This window comes from Falco rusticolus, chromosome 18 (genome assembly GCF_015220075.1).
Source record: "Falco rusticolus isolate bFalRus1 chromosome 18, bFalRus1.pri, whole genome shotgun sequence".
Lineage (NCBI taxonomy): Eukaryota > Metazoa > Chordata > Aves > Falconiformes > Falconidae > Falco > Falco rusticolus.
The window spans coordinates 530,392-551,187 of NC_051204.1; the positions used below are offsets into that span (position 1 = coordinate 530,392).

The window sequence follows — 20,796 nt, forward strand, 5'->3', positions numbered from 1 at the left end:
CCGCGAGGCCCCCGTGTCCCGCTCAGCCGTACAAATTCCAAGTTGGGATTATTTATTTTTTTTAATTTTTTTTTTGTCTTTTTTTTAAACCTACAAAAACACTCTTTAAATATTAGAAAAAAAAGATGATTTTTTTTGTTTGTTTTTTTTTTTTTTTTTTTTTTTTTTTTAATGTAATTCACAAGAACTTCCATCTAAAGGATCCCGGGATTTTGTGGCAGTGCCAAAATGCACTCAGGTTCAACTCTCTTGCAGCGCAAACGCCTTTTCCCCCAATTGTCGGCGCTGTAAGAATTTTTCATTTTTATTATTTTTTTTTAAACAGAAAAAAAGAAAAAAAAGGCGGGGTTTTTTTGTCTTTTTTTTGTACTAAAAACACATCCACTAAAACACGACGGTGCTGGGTACATTCAGCAGGAAAAGGGATGGGTTCCCCTTAGGGGAAGGGGATGGGGGGGGCATTAAAAATTGGGAAGAAAATTAAAGGAAATTACCAAATGGAGGGGGGGAGGGGGGGGGGGCAGAGGGACGGACAGACGGACATGGGGGGTGGGGACACGACACCGGCCGGGTTCTCTTCGGGGCCCCGGTCCCAGGGGGAACACGGGGGGATTGTCCACGTGGGGGCACCCAGGTTCACCCCCCCACCCCAGGGCTGGGGTCCATTTCCCCAAAACGGTGGTTTTTCAGCCCAATTTGAAGTGAGAGGCCACGAAGGGGGTGTCACACACACACCCCCCCCAGCTCTGAGGGGGTCCTTGGTTGTGTTTTGGGGTGACTCAAGGTCTTGGGGGGGGGGCTGGATTTGGGGTGCTGAGAGCAGCAAACCCGAGGGGCAGTCATGGCTGGGGGGGTGAGGCCCCGTGGGACCCCACCCTTGCAGCCAGAAAACCCCCAAACCTGCAGCATACCCGCCCCCCCCAGCCACCTGCTGAGCTGATTTGGGTGAAAAGAAGAGAAAAATGGCTAAATTAAAGCACACAAGGAAAAGCCCCCCCGCCCCAGCCTCCCCTCCCCAACCTGGGGGGGGGGGGGGGGGGGGGCAGGTGCCCCCCACCCCCTTCCCTGGGGTCCCCCAAATCCTGTCCCCCAGCCCAGCTCCTCTCCGGGGACAGGACAGGGGGGACCAGAAGGGACAAACCTTGTGCCCCCCACCCCTCACAGAGTGGGAGTCTGGGGTGGGTCCCCCAATTGCACTGAGCGTTCTGGGGGGAGGACGGGGACGGGGGGGGGGGACAGGAACCCTGCAGGGAGGTGCCGTGGGATTGCTGGTGCTCATGTCTGCTTAAAAAAAAAAGGGGGGGGGGGGGGGCCCTGGACAGGCACTGCCAGCCCCCCCCCCCCCCCCACGCACCCACTCCGGTCCCCGCAGCCCCATCCTCCTCCCAGGGAAGGGGGCATCGATCCCCCCAAAATAAACCCAAACCGCACCAATATTTACAGCATGGCCAGGGGGGTCGGGGACGGCAGGAACCCCCCCGGTGAGGCAAACTGGGGGTAACTGGGACAAGGGGAGCGCTGGTCCCCCCCAGGGTTTGGGGCGAAGGGAGAGGAGCAGCTTCACCAGACATGGAGGGAAAAATGGGGGGAGGGGAGAAAAAATAAAAGATGTATCTTTCTCGTTTTATAAAAAGGAAAAGAAAAAAAAAAGAATAAAATAAAATACAACAGCACAACAACCAGCGACAACACCGAGGGGCACCCCGGCAGCACCCCCATGCCCCCCCCTTGGTCACGCTGAGCAGCCAGGACCCCGGGCGGGTAGGAGCCATGCGTGCCACGGCCCCGGGTGCCTCCCCGGCACACACGCTCACACGCTCACACACGCACGCCCATCCCCCCCCCCGTCCCCCCCCCCATCCCCCCCCCCCCACCACGGGGACACGCCGGGTGGTCATGTCTGTGGCCGGCGTTCCCAAGTGCCATGGATGCAGAGGTCCCGGTGAGCTCCCAGTGCAGCTTCCAGACTGTACAAGAGTTGGGGGGTTGGGTTGGTTGGGGTTTTTTTGGGTGGGTGGGTGGGCAGCCCCGAGATGCCGGGGTGGTGCACAGAGAGGGGAGGAGGGGGCAGAAAGGAGACATCCCAACAGCTGAGTCCTGAGCAACTCGGCTCATGCTCTGCACCCCAGGCTGGGAGGGTCTGCGCAGGGGTGGTGGTGGGGGGGGTGGTGGCATTTGTTTGGGACTTTTTAACCAAAAAAAAGAAAAAAGGGGGGTGTGGGGGTATTTGTTTTTTTCCTGTGTGTTTTTGTTTTCTTTCTATAAAGTCCGGAGCTGGCAGCAAGGGTGTGAAGGCGGTGAGATGGGGTGATTCTCTGAAAATAATGAAATCTCAAAAAAAAAAAAAAAAAAAAAAAAAAAAAAAAAAAAATCGCTTCCCCTCCCTCAGTAAAGGGAGAATAAATGGGAGGTGGGAGGGACAAGGGGGCTCACCCTTTCCTCTCCCCCCAGCCAAGGGGAGGAGCAGCCCCTGGCTCCCTCTTGGTAGTGTGAGCTCGGCGGAGGGGTTCCTCTGGCCCCCGCTCCCCGGGTTGGGGGGTCCCACGGGGGGCTGTGGCTCACCGGGTGGGGCAGGAGGAAGAGGAGGAAAAGGTTTTGGGGGGCTGGGGGTGGGATTCGGGACCGAAACCGAGAAACCAAACAACGTTACTAAGAGCTTGGCTGCATCAGTTGGAGTCGGAGTCAGAGGAGTCCCCAGAGGAGGAGGAGGAACTGCTGCTGCCCTCTGAGTCGTTGTCATCCTCATCCTCATCATCCTCATCCTCGTCATCGTCGTCGTTCTGGGGAGGGGGGCATGGCAGAGAGGATGGGGGGGTTAGCGGCAGGGTGGGGGGGCCCCAGCTGCTGTCCATCATCTCCCCCTGGCCCCCTGCTCACCCTCCCCACTGTGGCACAGGGGGTTCCCCACGGAGCAGGGGGTGCAACCCCATCCCTCCCACCGCTGCCACCCCAGGGTCGGGGGGATGGAGGAGGGACATGGGGCGGGAATGAATTTGCAAGGGCTCAGCTCAGGGGTGCCAGAAGGGGGGGAGCGTGCCGGAGCAGCGCGCGGGGGTCCTACCCTCACCTCTGCCACTGCCTCGCTACACGATCTGAGGTAGGGTACCCGACCCGCCTCGTGCCTCAGTTTCCCCCCTCTAAAGCCAGGGAAGGAAGAGGCGTGAGCTGAGACCAACGAGGGGGTCGAAACACCTCACCTGTCCGGTGGCGAGCACAAGGCACGGACACGGTTTCTGGCCCCAGCGCCATCCAGCATACTCTGATTTCAGTTGCACCGGTGTAAAACTTTGACTCTGGTGACTTACTCGGCATTCACACTGGCGCAAACGGAGCCGAGACCAGACTCAGTATCTCCACCAGGAAAAAGACAGGAGATTTTTCTCTGCTCACTGGGGGCTCTGCACAACCCGCACCTCTACGTCCCGAGGCTGCTCCTAACTACGCCCCGCGGCTGCTCCTCGCACCCTCCCCGGGGACGTTGGGGGGGTGTGTGGGGGTATCCCATTCCCCTTCGCCTCCCCGTGTCCCCCTGCTTCCCGGGAGCTCCTCCACCATGGTCCTATCTGAGCCCGGGTGCGGACGCCCAGCCCTGGAGGGTCAGTGGGGGGCAGAGCAAGTAGTATGGGAGCGGAGCGGGGCCCGGGTTGGCCCCAGCGCCCTCCCCGCGGCACGCACCGCAGCCTCACCTCGTCCCCGTCCTCACTCTCCTCCTCACTGCTGGACTCTGAGGAGTCGCCACCTTCCTCTGAAGAGTCACCGTTGTCATCGTCATCGTCCTCATCTTCATCGTCGTCTTCCTCCTCTTCTTCCTCCTCGTCGTCATCCTCTGACTCCTGTGGGGTGGGAGAGGGTTGGTCATAGGCAGAGACCCTGGGACACACCAGCACCCCTGGGTGCAGCACCCCATCCCTGGGTTCCTCCACCCATGGAGCAGGATCAGGTGGCTCCTCCCGCATGTCTTCCTGGGAGCCTTTCCCCATTTATCTTACAAATGGCCCCAAAAAGGCTCCAGGAGCGGAAGCAAGCTTATGTCATAGACTACAGGGGGTCAAAACTCAGACCCAGGTGGATTCTGAGCACAGATCTGGGGAGGACCCTTGGTTTATGGTCTCAGCAAAGGGGAGGCAGAAGAAAGCACCAGGGATGCCTTGGACAAGAGGTCTGGGTGTGTCCCCCAGGCGCCTTCCACAGAGAGGAGGGTGCTGTGTGCCCCCAGCACGGCCACGGTGCACTCACCGACTTGGACTGCATGGTTGGCTTCATCTTGGGGTTGGGGCCCCGGATCTTCCCTATGCTCTTACGTTTCTGCAGGGGGAACAGAGCAAAACCGTTTTAGCGCTGCAGGGCTCGAGCTCAGCAGCTTCCCACCGCCCAGCAGGGAGAAAACCCCACCGCCAAGCTGCAAGGGGCACATCCCTCGGGGGCGTTCTCCTGAGCCCGGCTCATCAGCTGCTCAGCCCAACCTCACCCCGGGCTAGCCCCAAGCCCCCCGGGTCCCCCCGGCGATGCTGGGGGGATACTCACGTTGGAAGTGTGTTCCTTGTAGGCGGCCCGCTCCTGGGGCGAGAGGCTCTGCGGAGACAGGGGAGACAGTCAGGGGCAGGGAGGGCCAGGCAGGCATGGAGCAGGGCATGGAGCCAAGAAGGACTCCAGCACAGGGCACCCCCTCCCCACGTGCATTTTTTTTTAATTTTTTTTTAAAGGCTCTTTAAGTTACAAAATGCCAAAAAAGGGTCTGGAGATGGTGGTTCCCAGAGGAAGGCTGTGAGCAGAGATCACGCCAAGCATTCCCAAGAACAACCGATCCCAGAGCCCTCTGGTGCCGCCACCAGGTATCAGGACTCAGCACCCACCTTGAGCCAGATGTCGAGGTGTACCCTGTACTGTTTCTGCTGCTCCTCTGCCAGCTTTTTGTAGTGGTCCTTCTGGCCCTGGGAGATGCGCTGCCAGCGGCTGCCTATCTCCACCATCCGTTCCTTCAGCGGGAGGTGGTTCAGCTCCCCGTTTGACAGCAGCTCCTGGGAGAATTTCTGATAACCGTTCCTGCAAAGGGGGGAACACGGAGAGCGGATCAGATGGCATGCACAAAGAACCCAGGTGTCTGCAAGCAGCCCACAGTAACCGTCATCCGTCCCCACCATGGTCCATCCCATGCTCCCTCCACCCCAGTGCTGCTCCAGGCTCTTTTGCACCAGCCCGCTTGCCTGGCCAGATCTAACTTTTCAGACCCCAGACCCCCAGGTACTCACATGGGAGGTTTCTTTGGCTCTCCCTGGAACTTCATTTTCTTGGCGGAGTTGGTGGAGCACGGAGGGGCCCGCATCTCACTCAGCTCCCTCTGAGTCAGAGAAGAAAGAGGGGTCAGGGAGACAGGGGCAGCGCCAGCCATGGGTATGTGGCGAGGGGCAGGAAGGAGCAAGGACCCACCTCGTATCGCTTCTGATCCTCCGCTGCTTTCTTGATCCACATCAGCTTCTCCTTCTTCTCCATATTGTTCCAAGTGACCTCCATTGCCTTAAGTGCCTTCCCCCGGTCGTTCTGTGCCACAGAACCCCGCACCACATTAGAGGCGCCCAAGATTCCCAGGACGCCAGCCTGGCCCCCCCAAGCACTGCGGGGCACCCACTCCCTTGCTGTGACCCTGTCCTCCCCATGGCTCCCAGCCCCAACCCACTGCCTCAACTGTGAAAGCAGGGGAGATGGTGCTGGGCAATTCCTGCTGGCGGGAGCAACGATCCCACTTCCAGCTCCTTTCCCAGCCCACTCCTCACCTTGAAACGAGCCAGGTAGTCACCGATGACACTCTGTTGCCAGATCTCCTCAGCTGTCTTGGGAGACTCGGGCAGCTTCCCACGCTCCTCTTTATCTGAGCTGTGCTTCTTCTCTGACTGCGCCTTCATCGCTGCCTCCCGTGCTTTGTACTTGGCCTGCGCAGGGGTGCACGGTGGGGGTGAAGGGGCAGCGTGGCCACCTGGGCACGAGCCCCCGGCCACCAAGCACTGCGAGGGCAGGCAGCAGGACGGCGCAGCTGCCCCCAGTGCTGTTCCCATGGTAACACCAGCAGCCCCCCAGTACACACCCTCCCACCTCAGGACTCCCACCACTAGGAAAACCATCCAGTCTTTAGACTGAGGCTCAAGGACCCTCCAAGGCTTCTCAAGTTGCTGGATTTTGACCCACTAGGTCACGAGAGAGAGAGGGCACAGCTGGCAGCACCCATCAGTGCTGGCACCAGCGCCTGGGTGATGGCTCACTGGAGCTGCGATGCTCCTGGGGACAATCGTCCCCCAGCTGCAATGCTGGGGAACAAGCAAAAAGCCCCTTGCAGCAGCACAAGGCCAGGCAGTGTCCCCCAGACTGCTGGAGATGCCCAATGGAGCAGCAGAGACAGGGATGGAGGAGAAGGGTCAGGGACGGTACCAACCTTCTTCTTCTCGGAGAGGTCATTCCACATGCGGGCCAGGAGCCGGGTCAGCTCACTCTCTGACAGTTCCGGCCGCTCCTCCTGCAGCTGCTTCCGCTTCTCCTCCGAGAAGATGAACATGGCGGAGATGGGCCGTTTGGGCTTCTCTGAGCTGGCCTGAGGGAGGGACGTGGGACCGTGGCTAGGAGCAAGCCCACTGAGGGACCTGCCTTGCACTGGTAGCCTCCAACCCCAGGAATAACATGGTTAAAGAGCCATGGAGCGAAACCCTCAAAACACCACAAGATGCCAGCAACCCCATCCCACGTCTCTGGCACATGCTGCCCCATCTCTCTGGTTGCTGCTCTCACCTTGCCAGTCTCTGGTGAGGACTTTTTGGATGCTGGACTCGTTGCCCCTTTCCGGTTGCTGCCCAGCATCTTCTCCTCGCCTAGCACCCGCTGCTGCTCCTCCTCAGGCAGGCTCTGTGTGGCACAGCAGGAGAGACACGGTTAGCTGGCCTGACACTCACCAGGCTTTGATGCAGTCAGGGAACAGGGACGCTGGGGAAGGGGAGCTAAGGCACTCAGCTGTCCTCACCCAAAGACCACCCCAGCCAGGGCCAACGGCAGGCACCGCAAGCCTGGGAGCACAGCTTGGAGGTCCCCATGCCTGTGTCACCCCTATCATTGGGCAACATCCCTCCTCCCTAGCCCTGTTCCCTCCCCGGCTCAGTCTCATCTGCTTCGCCTCTGCCAAGGCAGGTGCCCCGATCCGGGTGCACCCCTGGGTTTTCCACCCCCTGCCCCTGCAGATGCAGCGGGGGCCGCGTCACGTCCGCCCAGGGGCCGAGCATGATGGCAGGCTGAGCTCCGCGCGGCTCCCCCCACCTACGCCCCAGCCAAGGGAAGGAAGCGAGAGACTCACTGCCGCCTGCACAGCCACAGCTGCTGCCAGCAACCCCTCCTCCAGCACCAGCTCTCCACTCACCCCCGCTTCCCCTGCCAGCCTGGGGGACTGTCCCCACCTCCCAGTGCCTAACAGAGACACTGGCTCAGGCATTAGGGCAGCTGAGGAAGGGTCAAGACTATGTGCAAACACCTCTGCACCAGCACCCATGGCTGGGTCCAGCCACGTTTGGGGGGAGCAGAAGAGGGCAGCATCAGTGCAGCCCCTGTTTAACCCATTCCAGCCCCTGGCCAGGGCTCCCTCCCCACGTTTGGGGTCTCCCACACCCAATGGCTGAGGCACCCCCACGGCACTCACCTCCAGGAAGCGGAGGAGCTCAATCTCGTAGTCTTTCTTTTTCTGGAGGGAGACAGAAGCGTGTGGTTACACAGGAGATCCCCCGCCCCACCCCTGCCTCACGCAGTCCCTGACCCAACCTCAGCCCGCCCGGCACAGCATCCTCCACCCAGACCATCTGCTGGTCCCACACACACAGAGCGGGGAGACAGAGGACGAAGGGAGGTGACAGAGGACCTCCAGGGGAACTGGCGGTCGAGATGACACAAACGGGCACTGAGGAAGGGTGAGGGGCTCACTTCCAACAAGATGTGTAGCCCAAGCTCTCCCATCCTGCTCCTCCTTTCCTTCCCCATAGCACCAGCGCCCATCGGCCTGTCCACCCATCTTTCCATCCTCAGCCATGCACCTGATCACACTTTTTGTGGTACGCGTCCTTTTCCTTCTGGGAGAGCAGTTTCCACTGCTGGCTGCACAGCACCATCCGCTCGGTGCTGGGCACGTCTTTCATGTTGGCCATCAGCTCTGCACAGTACAGGGAGTAGCTATTCCTGCAACCGATGGAGGGACCCAGCATTAGGGACAACCTGGCGCACTCACGTCCCCTCCGCAGAGCTAGCTGGGTGCTCAGAGCCCCCCAAGACCTCCCAGGTGCACTGGGCAGTGAAGTGCTGTGCCAGAGGTGCCTGCATTTGAGGGAATCGAGGGGCTGGATTTTCCCCCAACCTGGAGCATAACACCATCGCCATAAACCTTGCTCAGATTCTCCATAAATGTATATGTAACTTATTTAAGGACCAGGTTAATGGCATCATTGACAGTCTGTACTCATGGTCCCAGAAATGATCGGGGCTCTCCAAGCCAGGCAGAGCCTCGGCTTCCTCATTAGCCAGAACCCACGACTGCCCAAGCCAGCCAAGAGCCTGAAGCCATAGCTCCTAGAGGGACACATCCCTTGCGCCCAGACAGGGAGGGACAGGACTCACGGAGGTGGCTTTGTGGGTCGTCCGTCAAACTTGTCCTTGAGCTGCCGTTCCGCCTTGGTGAGGGTGGAGCGGGTGATGCCCTCCTCACTGATGTTCAGCTCGGGGTGCTTCTGGATGTAGTCACGCATGATCTCCTGCAAAGGCCAGAGAGCGGTCAGGAGAAGGGCTCCGATCCCCGCCTGGCTGGGGCCAGAGGAGGAGGAAAGAGAAGCCAACCATTGTCCTAATCATCTCCCCAGTGGTACTTCTCCCTTCCCCGAATGTCACTGGAGGAGACAGGGCTCAGACTCACTAGGGACCTGCAAGGATCTAGCTGAATGCCCACGCTGGCTATCCGGTGAGGCTAGCTAGCTGCCGGTGGCTGTGGCCGGGAGGCAGAGTGGCTCAGAGTGAACGCAGGGACGAGTGTGGAGGGGAACGGGTGAGGCTGCTCCCTACCTCGTACTCCTTCCGCTGTTCCAGGGCCTTATGAATCCATTTCAGCCTCTTTTTATCCGAGAGTTGAGACCACTGCTTGCCCAGCGACTCTTTCACCTCCTTCGTGGTGGCCTGAAAACCCAAAGCCAGAGGTGAGGGCAGAGGGGTAAAATCCAAAAAAAGAAGGGGGGGGGGGGGAAAAAGGAAAAAAAAAAAAAAAAGGCAAAAATAGTGTGGCCCGCCGTTTTGTCCCAGCAGCACCCATCTTGGGGCCGTGGGGTGGCTGCGAGCTGAGCTCGTGGCCGGGGAAGGGGGTGCGTGTGAGTGTGGGGCATGGCCAGAGGTGGAGGTCTGCGCTGGCAACCTGTCCTGCCCTGCCTCAGGCTGTGGTCACCCCTCTGACTGCAGGCAAAAAGTGGGGTCTGTACCCCTGAGCTTCTTCCAGATGTGCAGAGCCCCGTCTTACCTCCATCCAGACTGCTGGGAGCTTCTAGTAGCGTCTTCCATCCCGTCCCCCCCCTAAAATTGCTTCTCTCATTTCCCCCTCCTCTCCCCCCAGCAGCGGGGTGCAGGACCCCTCGACACTCACACTCACACGCACTCCCACCCACCGTACTCACATCTGGACGCACTTTCAAGTAGATTTTCTTCTCGTGGTTGTACCACAGCTGCTGGGGGGTCTTGGGTTTTTCAGGGACATCAGATTTCTTGGCGTTCTGGATGAGATCCGGGTGATCTTCCCTTTACCCGGCAGGGAGGTGGGGAAGGGAGAGCGTTACGGAGGTCGCAGGCAGGAGAGCACCCCCTAAACCTCCCCACTGAGGGGTAACCGTCACCGCAGGGCTGAGCCTCCACGGGCTCGGACAATCGGGGGGTGGGGTGAGTGGGTTTGTCTGTCCCCAAAATGAGCAGGAGGGTTTTAGGAGAGATTCGAGCCCACCCCTCCTGGGGGAGCATCAACTACAAGTGTTGCCTTTCATGTGCCAGGCAGGGCTGCATCCCTGGAGCAGCGGTGGGTCATGGGGAACGCCAGGACCCCACCTGGGTCACAGCAACCACATTCCAAGGGAAGCTTTGGGGGGAACGGGGTGGCCACCACAGCTTTTCACAGCGCTGGTGGCAGGGCTCCTGTCCTCCCCTTGCAGACCCTAACCCCCAGAGCGTGGCCGGTCCTCCACTCTCTCCCCGTCACCAACACCAAGTCTCCCAAACAGATGGCTGCTCTCAGACACCTTCTCCTTGCTCTTTTTTTTTTCCAGCATCCCCTCTTCCTTTCTGCCTTCAAGACACAGAGCCCATCAGAGCTTCGTCTCTGAGCTACATGCAGGAGGGGAGACTGGGTCTGCCCAGAGCGGGAAATGGGGCAGGGGGCTGCCTGCTCACCTGAACCTTGCCAGGTTCCTCTCAAACTCCTGCTTCTCTCGCTGGAAGTCCTGGATGTATTTCATCTGGGGACACAAAGTCACCGGGGAGGTGGAGAAGGACGTCAGCACTGGTGAACGGGCAGGCAGATACATCCCTGTCGACCCTGCCAGCTGGGCAGCCCGCAGCCCCAGTGGGACTCAAAGGCTCCCCAGCCCACCAGACCAGTCCTGCAGCTCCCAGCTGAGGGTTTCCAGCCTGCCTCGGGATTCAGAGGCAGGATCTCCCCTCTCTCCCTGCACCCCAGCAGCCCTGGGCAAGAGGGCACAGCAGGGCTTTGTGCCCTGGACCTGTCCTGCTGGTGGCAAACCCACCCAGGATGAAAGCTGGGACACCCAAAATGCCTGCCCAGGCTCTGGCCAAGCCCAAGGCCACCTCCAGCATCTCGGAGCAGAGCCGGCCCCTCCATCCCTCACTCGGACAGGGAAGCCGCGGTGGGGCGTGTGATCTAACCCCAGCGTTAAATACAGATCCACCCAACAGCAAAGTCATCATCCAGGTCCGTCTGGAAGAGACGGACAAGGGACAGACCCAGCCAGCCTCCACCCCACAGATCCTGGGAACAAGGACAGGAAAAGCAAAGGGAGTCTTACTGGTCTGACGGGACTGAACAAGCACCCAGGCCTTCTCCCACTGAGAGCCAGATTAAACCCTCACCAGGCAGAGGCTGGGCTCTACTGGTTTTACTGGGAGAGCTGCACAGGCAAAGCCCAGCATGCAGAGGCACACAAGTGGGAAGGGGCTTGCTAACGCCCCCCCACCCCGTACCTTTTTCTTTTCAGGAAGCTCCTTGTACTTCTTGGACAGGATCTTGGTGAGATCCAGGTTGCTCATTTCAGGGTGAAGCTTGGCATATTTGGCCCGCTTCTCCATGAAGAAGCGGAAATAGGGAGTCAGGGGCTTCTTGGGGAAGTCGGGGTGTTTCTGGGGAGAGAGCAGAGTGGCAGATGCTGAGTGTGGAGCCGGCAGCACTGTGGAGGGCATGGCCAAACCCTGCCAGCTCCCAGCTCCCGCTGGTACTGGCGGAGACCTGCCTCCATCCAGCCCTGCTGGTGATCCAGCTCCCTGACTTGGGAACACCCCAGCTTTGCAGGGAAGGCAGGGAAAAATGCTGGGAACAAGGACTCCCTTCCCCAGGAACTACAATATCCCAGGGCATCTCAGGAGCAGCCTCCAGCCATCCAGAGCTGGGGGCACAGTGGCTGTGCTGCAAGAGGGGAAACTGAGGCAGAAGGCGAGGATGGGACCCACCTCCTGGGGACGGCTGGTGGCAGAGCACTGGCTGCCCCAAGGCCGCCTGGACAAAAGCAGCACCCCACCCGACCCAGCAGGCCAGGAATAGGACAGAGGCTTCCCGGCCCCCCTGGTGCTAAACTTGGATGCAGGCTGCCAGCAATACAGCCAGCCATATTAAATGTACCCTGGACTTGGCCTGGGCCCAGAGCCCGCAGCCTGCGGAGCCTTGGGCAGCCGGCCGCAGGGATTACGGGCGGTGAGGTGCCTGCAGGGACTCTAGTGGCAGAGCCACATGGATCTGGGGTGCCACATGGGTGACAGGCCCCTGTCCCGGTGAAGGAGGAGGTCCCCCTTTAGGGACCGACCACAATTCCTGCCCAATACCTTGAGCTTTTTGCCCTTGTAAGGATTCTTCACGTGCTCTTCGGCATCCATAATGAGCTCCGTGAGGGTCCGAAACTTCCTCACCTGTGGGGTAACAAAGGGCCACAAACATGAACAGGCTGGACGCGGGGGACAGGGCAGATGCCTGCTTGGCACTGAGCCATTCTCAGCACAGCTTGAACCCACAGGGTCTCCTAACACCACCGGGCAAATGACCCATCCCAGCACCTCCGAGGGGTTCGCAATGCCGATGGCAACGTGACAGTGTCGGCACTAATGGCCAAGGACTTGGGGCGCTGGGCTTGAGCGATTCAAACAGTCCCAGAAGGTCACCAGGATGCTTGGTCCCTCTCACAGAGACCCCTCTGAGCCCCGCGCAGCTGTCGATTACCTCATTAGAAATCTCCATCCACTTCATCTTGCACATCTCCCCCGAGAAGTCCTTGAAAGCCACTTTCTCCCAGTCCAGGTGGGACTCGGTGGTTTTGAACTTGCTCCCGTCGTTGGAGGGCAGGTTATTCTTCATGCACTCCAGCAGAGTCAGCATGTCCTCCTGAGACCAGCGGTCTGGGCAGCAAAGAAACAGGCTTAGCAGCAGCAACGGGCAGGCAGCCTTCCCGGCAGGACATGGGGACTACAGCTCCCAGCGTGCAGCTCTGGACCGCACGCCAGGACACGTAATCTCCACATGCTGCCTCTCAAGATTAAAGATCAAAGGGACATGGCTGTTTCCATCACCCTCGAGCAACTTTCTACGGGCCAAAACAATCCAGGCAAAGCTAGAAAATCCACTCGGTGCAAACCAGAGGGACTCGCTCATCCCAGTACACCATCAGATAAGGCAACAGCTCTGCCGTGCGGGAGCAGAGGGCTATTTCCTACACACAGGAGCGAAGCCCTGCAGAGCGAGACGGGAGCAACGTGCTCTCCAGCCAAGGAGGAAACAGGGAAACCCACTTTCTAAGGGGAGAAGATGTGTCCGGAGCAATGGGAAAACCCCAGTGCTGCTTTTCCTTCAACTTGGAGAGCCTTGCCATCACCCAGGACCTAGCTCCATGTTGACCTCTGCCAAGGTCAAAACTCAAGAGACAATAAAGCAAGGGGGGCAGAGCCCAGCACAGCCTCCCCGTCTTGCAGCAGGCTCCCTGATGGAGCAGGGGCGATGGTTACGCCACCCCATCATCCCCTGAGCTGCCAGAAGAATCCCCAGCTCCCGTACGGACAAGCTGCTGGGCTGACGGGATGGGCACGTGGCAAAAACAGGGAGCCTGGAGCAACCAGGAGGCCCGGACTCACAGCAGCCCCATGCTGGGACAGGCAGCGGGCAAGATCTCCCAGCACTGACTGCCTCATCCAGCACTGACTCCGGGGCTGCTTCCTTGCCAGGGGAATTCCTCTGCTGGGCTGTGCACCAGCTGGGGAGAGGAACCCTGGGTGCTCTGCAAAGATGGGTGGCCCTGGGGAAAAGCAGCGGGCCCTGGGAGCGGAAAGAGAGGTCCCTGGGGACGGGCTGGAGGAGGAGCAGTGCCCCAAGCTGCACACCCACACAGCCCTGCCTGCTTCAGCCTGGGACAGGCACCCAAGCCCAGGGGCTCCCCAGGTGTGGGACTGGCTCTCCACAGTGTCCCCTGCCCCACACCACCACCGGGCGAACACGGGTGTTCCAAGCTGCCTAAGGGACACAGCGCATCCCGGTGAGAAGTGGACAGTGCAAGCCGGTCATGGATGAGGGGAGGACCTTTCTCCCACTGCCCCCAGGAATGAAAACAAGCTCCCAGAAATACCCAGCTGTAGCTCTCCCTCCGCTCAAACTCAGTGTGCACAAAACCACCACCTCTGCCTGCCTCCATGTCCTGCATCTGCATCGGTCTTGTGGAGGGCAACCGCCCCACTGAGCCCCAAATCCGCATGAGGGGTGTTAAAGGACACATAGGACCCACAGGTAGGGGTGGGGAGCACAGCCAGAACCTGTCCCCCCACCCCACTTTGCCTCCTGAGCCTGTAAGGTTGGGGGTCCAAGGCAGGAACAGTTTGAGATCCAGATGGTCTCTAAGGTTACCTCATCAGGTCTGTTAGTGATTAATTGGGGGCAGGGGGTAGAGAGAAAGAGCCCCCCGCCCACCCGCCCCCGCAACCATAAAGCACGGAGCCCAGTGGCTCAGGACGTGTCTCCGCACTCCCAGCTTCAGAGCCCCAAAATGTCACCATGGGGGAAAAGAGACAGGAACCTCCCATCCCCCCAGCACATCCTGGGTGGGAGTAGATCACAGCTGAGGGGCCACCGAGCCCAAAATTTTGTCTTCCTATTTTTCCCATCCACTTTCATACCCACCAGGCAAGGACTAATGAGGCAGAATCGGGCTGTGATGCTGGTGCCGACTTTACTTGCAGAAATCGGGAGAAATAACGGAAAGCAGCACAGCCGGGAAAATCAAGCGGGGAAGGAAAAGGGGATGAGACACCCCCCCCTCCCCAAACCTGCCCCCATCAACAAGCCCCATGCCTCAGTTTCCCCTCTCCAACGCAGGAATGCCTCAAGACCTCTGGCCCTGTGTGACCCCCCCACCCCCTCCCGCCAGCAGACAGCTGAAATAACCACAGCCCACAGGAATACATAAAAAACTGTGGAAACATCCCAAAAACCTCGCCGGCAGCGGGGTGGGGATGACGGGGACCCCACACCCAGCCCCGCATTGCTCTTGTCCCCCTCCGACTGGCTGGGGTTTGCCCAAAAACTCTGGAATTGTGGAGTTCACCTGCCAAGATGAATGGGGCTGTCTGTGCCCTGGGACCGATTTATCCCCAGCTCTCCTGGCATCGGCCAGGCCAGGTCTATATTAGGAAAGCTGCCCCGGTGTAATTAAATCCATCTAAAGACCCAGCGAAGAACACGTGCTCCAGCTGGGTTCGCTCGGGGCAACAGACTGACTGCGGCAACGGAGGGAAGCTGGGGGGACTAGAGGGGTGAGGGGGGCTAGGCTGCACCCCCCGGGGCTGGGGGGGTCACCCAGGGAGTTTTTGGGTGGTGGGGCAGCAGAGCCCCGCTGCCCAGGCAGGCTGCCCCAAATAAAATGTCCCTTTTTTCTTGTTTTCCTGCCCCTTTTTCAATAAAAGCTGAACCTCTGATGTCATCCTGGGGTCTGGAAGCCGGAGGCCCAAGGTAACGACTCAGCTTTTAATGCAGCCCAGATGTGAACGGCAAAGGCAGCACCTCTTTGTGCCAGCCCCCCGGGCCCGAAACGCCAGCCACCCAAAAAGAGCATCCTCAGCGCTGCGAACTGGTGGCCACCTCACCAGGACCAGGGGGGCTGCCGGCGCTGCACATGCATCCACACGCCAGCACACGTGTGCGTGCCCATCCGTGGGGGAGCCCGCACCGGTAAATCCCCCCCAAGCACTGGCACAGCCGGGATCGCGGCTCCTCCATCCCTTGGACAAAAGGGCCACCCCAATGTTTGGGGCTTTTTTTGCTGTTATTTTTTAAAACCGGCAGCGGTATTCCCGTGGGACCCCGGTGTGGAGGGGGGGGGGCTGTGGTTGCGGGGGGACTCACCTTGGTTTTTGGGAGCTGTCATTTCCAAGTCTGCAGGGCACTCGGCTTCGCCGTTCATCCTCCACCTGCCTGCGCCCAGGACGGTCCCTGCCGGCTCCCTTGCGCACTACCCGAGATCACTCCTGCTCAGCTCTGCAAGCAAAGGAGACCCCCGCTAGGCACCCCCCCCAAGCTGGAGGGACCCCCAACCCCTGACGGGGAGCAGGGGGGCCTGACCCAGGCATCCATGCCCCCCCAGATGAATGAGGTACTGGGACCCTGTGAGGTTGGAGGGGACTTGGAGAGGAGGTGCAGGGCAGGCGTAGTAAAGGAGGAGGGTACATGGGGGCGTCCCCGAGATCCTGCAGGGGGTTCATGGAGGGGGGATTCTGAATGACGGCGTGACCCCCAGCCTAGCGGGGTGAGGAGAAAAGGGGTGCACGGGCAGGGGGACGAGGTTCGGAGGGCGATGTCCCCGGGGTGGGGTGGGGCAGGATCCCAGGGGGATCCCCACAGATCCAAGGGGAGAAGGGTTCAGGGGGTCCCCTGTGGTGTGTGGGATCCATAGGTGCGGGGTCAGGGGGATCTGAGCCAACAGGGCTCTAAGGGATCTTCCAAGCCGTGTTTGACCCCCCTGACAAAAAGTGGGTCTCAAAGGAAGGGACACCACGGATCAGGTGAGATCCCGCCAGGGCCAGGGGGCATGCTCAGAGGACAGAAGGATCCCCCAGCTCCAAGGGGGGCTTGGGGGGCAGGCCCGCGGGCCTGGGGGCAGATCAATCCAGGAGGACAGGCCAGAGCAGGCCCCAGGGCTGGGGGATGCAGCTGGGCCTGGGCCTCCCAGGGGGGATCTAGGCCCCAGGGCTGAGGCAGGATCACCCTGGGGGCATCGGGGACTGCCCGGGGGGGGGGGGGGGGGGGGGGCAGGACCCCCCAGGCCGCAGGAGGGATCGAGTATTGCCCTGGGGGGGCTGATCAGCTCCTGGGAGGGGGAACGCGGGGTTGACAGAAGGCAAGGGTGGGGTGGGGGGTGTGTGTAGGCCCCACCAGGCCCTGGGGAGATGCAGGGGGCAGGTCTGGGATTGCTGGGGGGGGGGGGGGGGATCAGTCCCAGGGGGGTGGATGGGGGTGCAGACCCCATCAGGCCCTGGCGTGGGATCACCCCGGGGTGGGATGAGCCCTCGGGGCGGGGGGGGATGGCCCCAGGGCTGGGTTAGCCTCTGGGGCGGGCAGATCTGGGACCACCTCCGGCGGGGGGGGGGGGGGGATGGATGGGGGATCACCCCAGGGTGGGACCAGGGATCACCCCCGGGGTGGGATAAGCCCTCGAGGGGGATGGGGGGGCGGATCTGGGACCACCTCGTGGGTTGGATGCGGGATCACCCCGGGGGTGGGATCGGCCCATCCCCCGGAGGCGTCGGCGGACCGGGGATCGCCGCGGGGCGGAGGGGGGTTACACCCGGAGGTAGGAAGGCGGGATCGTGGCAAGGGGAGGGATCCATCGGATCATCGCGGGGCGTGGCGGGGGCGATCGCGTTGCGCGCGCAGAGGGATCCCCGGGGGGGAGGGGGCGCGGGATCCCCCGGGGGGGGGGGGGAACCGGATCCCGCGCCTGGGGGGGGGCGGGGGGGGGGGGGGGAGGAGGAGGAGGAGGAGGAGGAGGCGGGGGAGGAAGGGGCCGGGCCGTCGGGCGGAGGCGGGGAGCCCGCACATGCCCTGCGCCGCCGGCCAGCTCCAGTCTCCTCCTCCGCCAGGCAGCAGGAACCGGGTGGGACCGAGCGCGGGCGGCCCCGGCGGCGCCTCCCCGGCCCCCTCCCGCCCCCGGTTCCCACCCGGGCGCCAGCGAGCCGCCTTCGCCTTCCCCCCCCCACAGCACAGCCACCCCCCACCCCCCCGGGCAAGACAATGGAGGCGAGTCCGGGGGGCCGGGGGAAGCGGAGAGGGGCCGGGGAAGCGCGCGCGCTTCCCCGGCCCCTCTCCGCTTCCCCCGGCCCCCCGGAGCGATGCAATGCGCCGCGGCTTGCCGCCCCCCCCCCCCCCCGCCCCCGGCTCTCCCCATCCGCCATCCCCCCCATCGTTACCGGCCGGCGCGGCCGCTCTCCGCCGCGGCACACAATGGCCGGGCTGCGCCCGCCTCCGCCCGCCGCTCCTTCCCCTCCACCCGTGCAGCCGGCGCGGTTATAAAGCCGAGACAAACCCACCTCTCCGGGCTGCAAGGGGGAGGAGGAGGAGAGGAGAGAAGGAGGAGGAGGAGGTGGAAGGAGGAGGAGGAGGGGGGGGGGAGCTCGAGCCGAGCCGCCGCAGCCCCAGCCCCGCGCCGGAGCCGCTGGGGGAAGAAGAAGAAGAAGAAGGAGGAGGAGGAGGAGGGGGAAGGGGGGGCGGGGATGCCCGGCTGGGGGCGGCCGGGCAGCTGCAGCGAGCCGGGCGAGGGCAGCGCGACCTCCCCGCACCGACCCCCGGGGAGCGGCTCCTACCCAATCCTCCCCCCTTTTTTTCCCCACCGCCGCCCCCTCCTCTCCTCTTCCCTTCCCCCCCCCCCTTCTCCGCGACCCCTCCTCGAGCCCAGAAACACCCACCCACCCAGCGGGGGGCTGGAGCCCCGCTCCCGGTCCGGAGGGAAGAAAGGAAGAAAGAAGGGGGGAAGAAAGGCGAGGAGGGAGGGGGGGGGGGAGAAAAAAAAAAAGGGGTGTTTTAAAAAAAATAATCTATATATATAAAAAGAGAATAAGGGGAGAGGGGTATAAAGCGCGGCGGGGGGGAGCGGACGAGCCCGGGCACGCAGCCGGCGGAGCGCGGCGCCCAGCTCCCCGCCGCGGCGCGGGACTCACCCGGGCTGGGGAAAAACAACCGCCCAGCGCTGGAAGCCTGCCCCCGAAATCCAGCTGCGGCAGCCGGGAGGGAGGGAGGGCGAGCGGGAAGGAGGGAGGGAGCGAGGAGGAGGAGAGGGAAGGGAAGGGAAAGGAGGGAGGGGGGGCACACCGAGGCCGCCGAGCCGTGCGCTCCCCCCCGCCCCGAGCCCCAGCGCGGTGCCCCCCGCCGGCGCGGACGCGGCCGGGGCCGGAGCGGGCGGGCGGGCGAGACCCGGCGGCGGCTTCCTGCCCGCGGGGCCTGCGCGAAAACGAGCTGGTTTTGCTTTCCTCGATTAGGGGGAGAAAAAAAAAAAAAAAAAGAAAAAGAAAAAAGCCGCCAAAACAAAAAAAAAAAGCCCACCCCACCGAGCGCAAGCCCCCCCGGCCGCGGCGGGCGGCGAGAGCCCGCGGAGCGGCGGCGCTTACCGAGCGCGGCGGCGGCGGCAGCCCGGGAGGAACAAAGCGCCTCCTCCAGCCCCGCCGGCGGAGCGGCGCGGCGGCGAATGGCGAGCCCGGGCGGCACGGCGCGGCACGGCTCCCCCGGCGCAGGCACGTACCTGCGGGGCCGCGGCTTTGGGGGGCCGCGGCTCGGCGGGGCCGGGGCTCGCTCGGCGGGGCCGGGGCGGGGAAGCGGCGGTTGAACGGCGGCCAGCTCTGCAGCGCTGGCCCCGGGCGTGGACGCGCTCCAGTCCCCGCAGAGACGATCGCGCTTTCCCCCGCCTCCATGGCGCTGCGTTTTCTCTTCCAATCAGCCGGGCTCTGCGCGCCGGGGTCCGCCGCCAGCCTCCGCCGCTCCCCAAGCGGCACCGCCGGCCGCCGCCGCCCCGCGCTCCCGCCGCTTTCGCCGTGTTTTTTATTGCTCTTTGCTTTTGCAACACTGTGGCGAGAAGAAAAAGAGGAGGAGGAGGAGGAGGAAGGAGAGAGGAGGGAAGGGGGGGGGAAAGGGAAAAAAAAATCTCCTTACATGTGCAACAATCCTCGCCCGGCGTTTGCATAAAAAAAAAAAAAAAAAAAAAAAGAGAGAGAGAGAAAAAAAGGGGGGGGGAAGCGGGGGGGGGGGGGGGGGGGGGAAGCCGAGCCGAGCCGCCTCCCGCCCCGGTGGGTCCCCTCCGCCACGGCGGGGCCGCACTCCTTGCCCGCCCCGCGGCCCCGGGCAGCCCCGGGACACGGCCGCGGTGGGGAATCTCCCCGGCGGGGCGGGCGAGGGGCAGTTTCCTCCCCTCCCTCCGCTCCCCGCTCCCTTTCTCCTCTCTCTCGCTCTTAATTTTTTTTAATGCAATTTCTCCAACTCCACCTTTGTTGTGCTGGGCGTCATTCCCCGCAGCCAATCCCGGCCGGGCAGCTGCCTGCAAATTACCGGCCATCCCGAGCTGCCTGCAAATTACGGGCCATCCCAGGCTGCCGGCACAACACCGGCCGTTCCGGGCCCCGGCACCGGCACGGCCCCGGCCGCTCGCCCCCCCCACTCCGCTGCCGCCCGCCGGCCGGGGCTGCCGTGCGCGATGGCCGCCCGCCCGCCATGGCCGCTCCAGGCCGCCTGCGCGCTGCGGCCAGCCCGGCCATCGCACGGCACCGGCCCTCGGCGGGGCACCGGCCAGCCCGGCCGTTGCACGGCACCGGTGCTTGCACACTGTCATCCGCTTGCATACTACTGGCCAGCTCAGCCATTTGCACGGCACCGGTGCTTGCACGCTACCGGCCAGCTCTGTCCATTTGCACACTACTGGTGAGCTCCAGCCATTTGCATGCCACAGCCTGCTTGCATGCTACCAGCAAGCTCCGGCCATTTGCACGCTGCTGGCTGCTTGCACGCTACTGGTGAGCTCTGGCCATTTGCATGCCACTGGCTGCTTGCACACTACCGGGCAGCTCTGACCGTGTGCACACTACTGGCGAGCTCCAGCCATTTGCACACCATCAGCTGCTTGCATACCACTGGTGAGCTCTGGCCATTTGCACGCTGCCAGCTGCTTGCACACTACCAGTGAGCTCTGGCCACTTGTGTGCTGGTGGCCATCCATGTGGTACTGGTGAGCTCCAGCCACCTCCGTGCCGGTGGCCAAGACGGCACAGGCAGTGCTGGCAGGCACCTGCCACAGGGCGGTGGGAGGCAGGGGGACCCCCTCCAAGGATGCAGGATCAGGCCCTGGGGTGCCCAGCTTGGCTGGCTGGGGGCACTTCCCTGCTGGCTGCGTGAGAATGGCCAAAATCCACCTCTGCTTATGTGGAAAGGGAAAAAATAATGATTATGATAATCCCCAAGTCTGGGTGCCGTTGGCCCCCCCGGCCGATCGGGGGGTGCGGGGGTGGCAGCGGGGGAGC

At 62.3% G+C, this 20,796-nt stretch overlaps 1 protein-coding gene across 13 annotated transcripts; it reads right to left on the minus strand.

Annotated features, from left to right (window-relative positions):
- Positions 1-288: 288 nt before the first annotated feature.
- On the minus strand, positions 289-19,914 carry UBTF (upstream binding transcription factor). Of its 13 annotated transcripts, none has more exons than XM_037411301.1 (22): positions 19,769-19,914; positions 15,647-15,778; positions 12,485-12,660; positions 12,094-12,177; positions 11,242-11,397; positions 10,435-10,499; positions 9,663-9,792; positions 9,073-9,183; positions 8,635-8,768; positions 8,058-8,199; positions 7,670-7,711; positions 6,775-6,888; positions 6,425-6,580; positions 5,772-5,927; positions 5,428-5,538; positions 5,250-5,338; positions 4,854-5,043; positions 4,525-4,572; positions 4,237-4,305; positions 3,687-3,833; positions 3,198-3,317; positions 289-2,780 (listed from the first exon to the last, which is right to left on the minus strand). In XM_037411301.1, exons 2-22 carry the CDS (start codon positions 15,702-15,704, stop codon positions 2,667-2,669), a joined length of 2,412 nt encoding a protein of 803 aa, XP_037267198.1. In that variant the 5' UTR covers positions 15,705-15,778; positions 19,769-19,914; the 3' UTR covers positions 289-2,666. The 13 variants fall into 13 exon arrangements, with proteins under 13 accessions (XP_037267198.1, XP_037267197.1, XP_037267195.1 ...); XM_037411300.1 differs by lacking the exon at positions 19,769-19,914 and adding an exon at positions 19,439-19,464; XM_037411298.1 differs by lacking the exon at positions 19,769-19,914 and adding an exon at positions 19,032-19,332.
- Between the last annotated feature and the right edge of the window lie 882 nt (positions 19,915-20,796).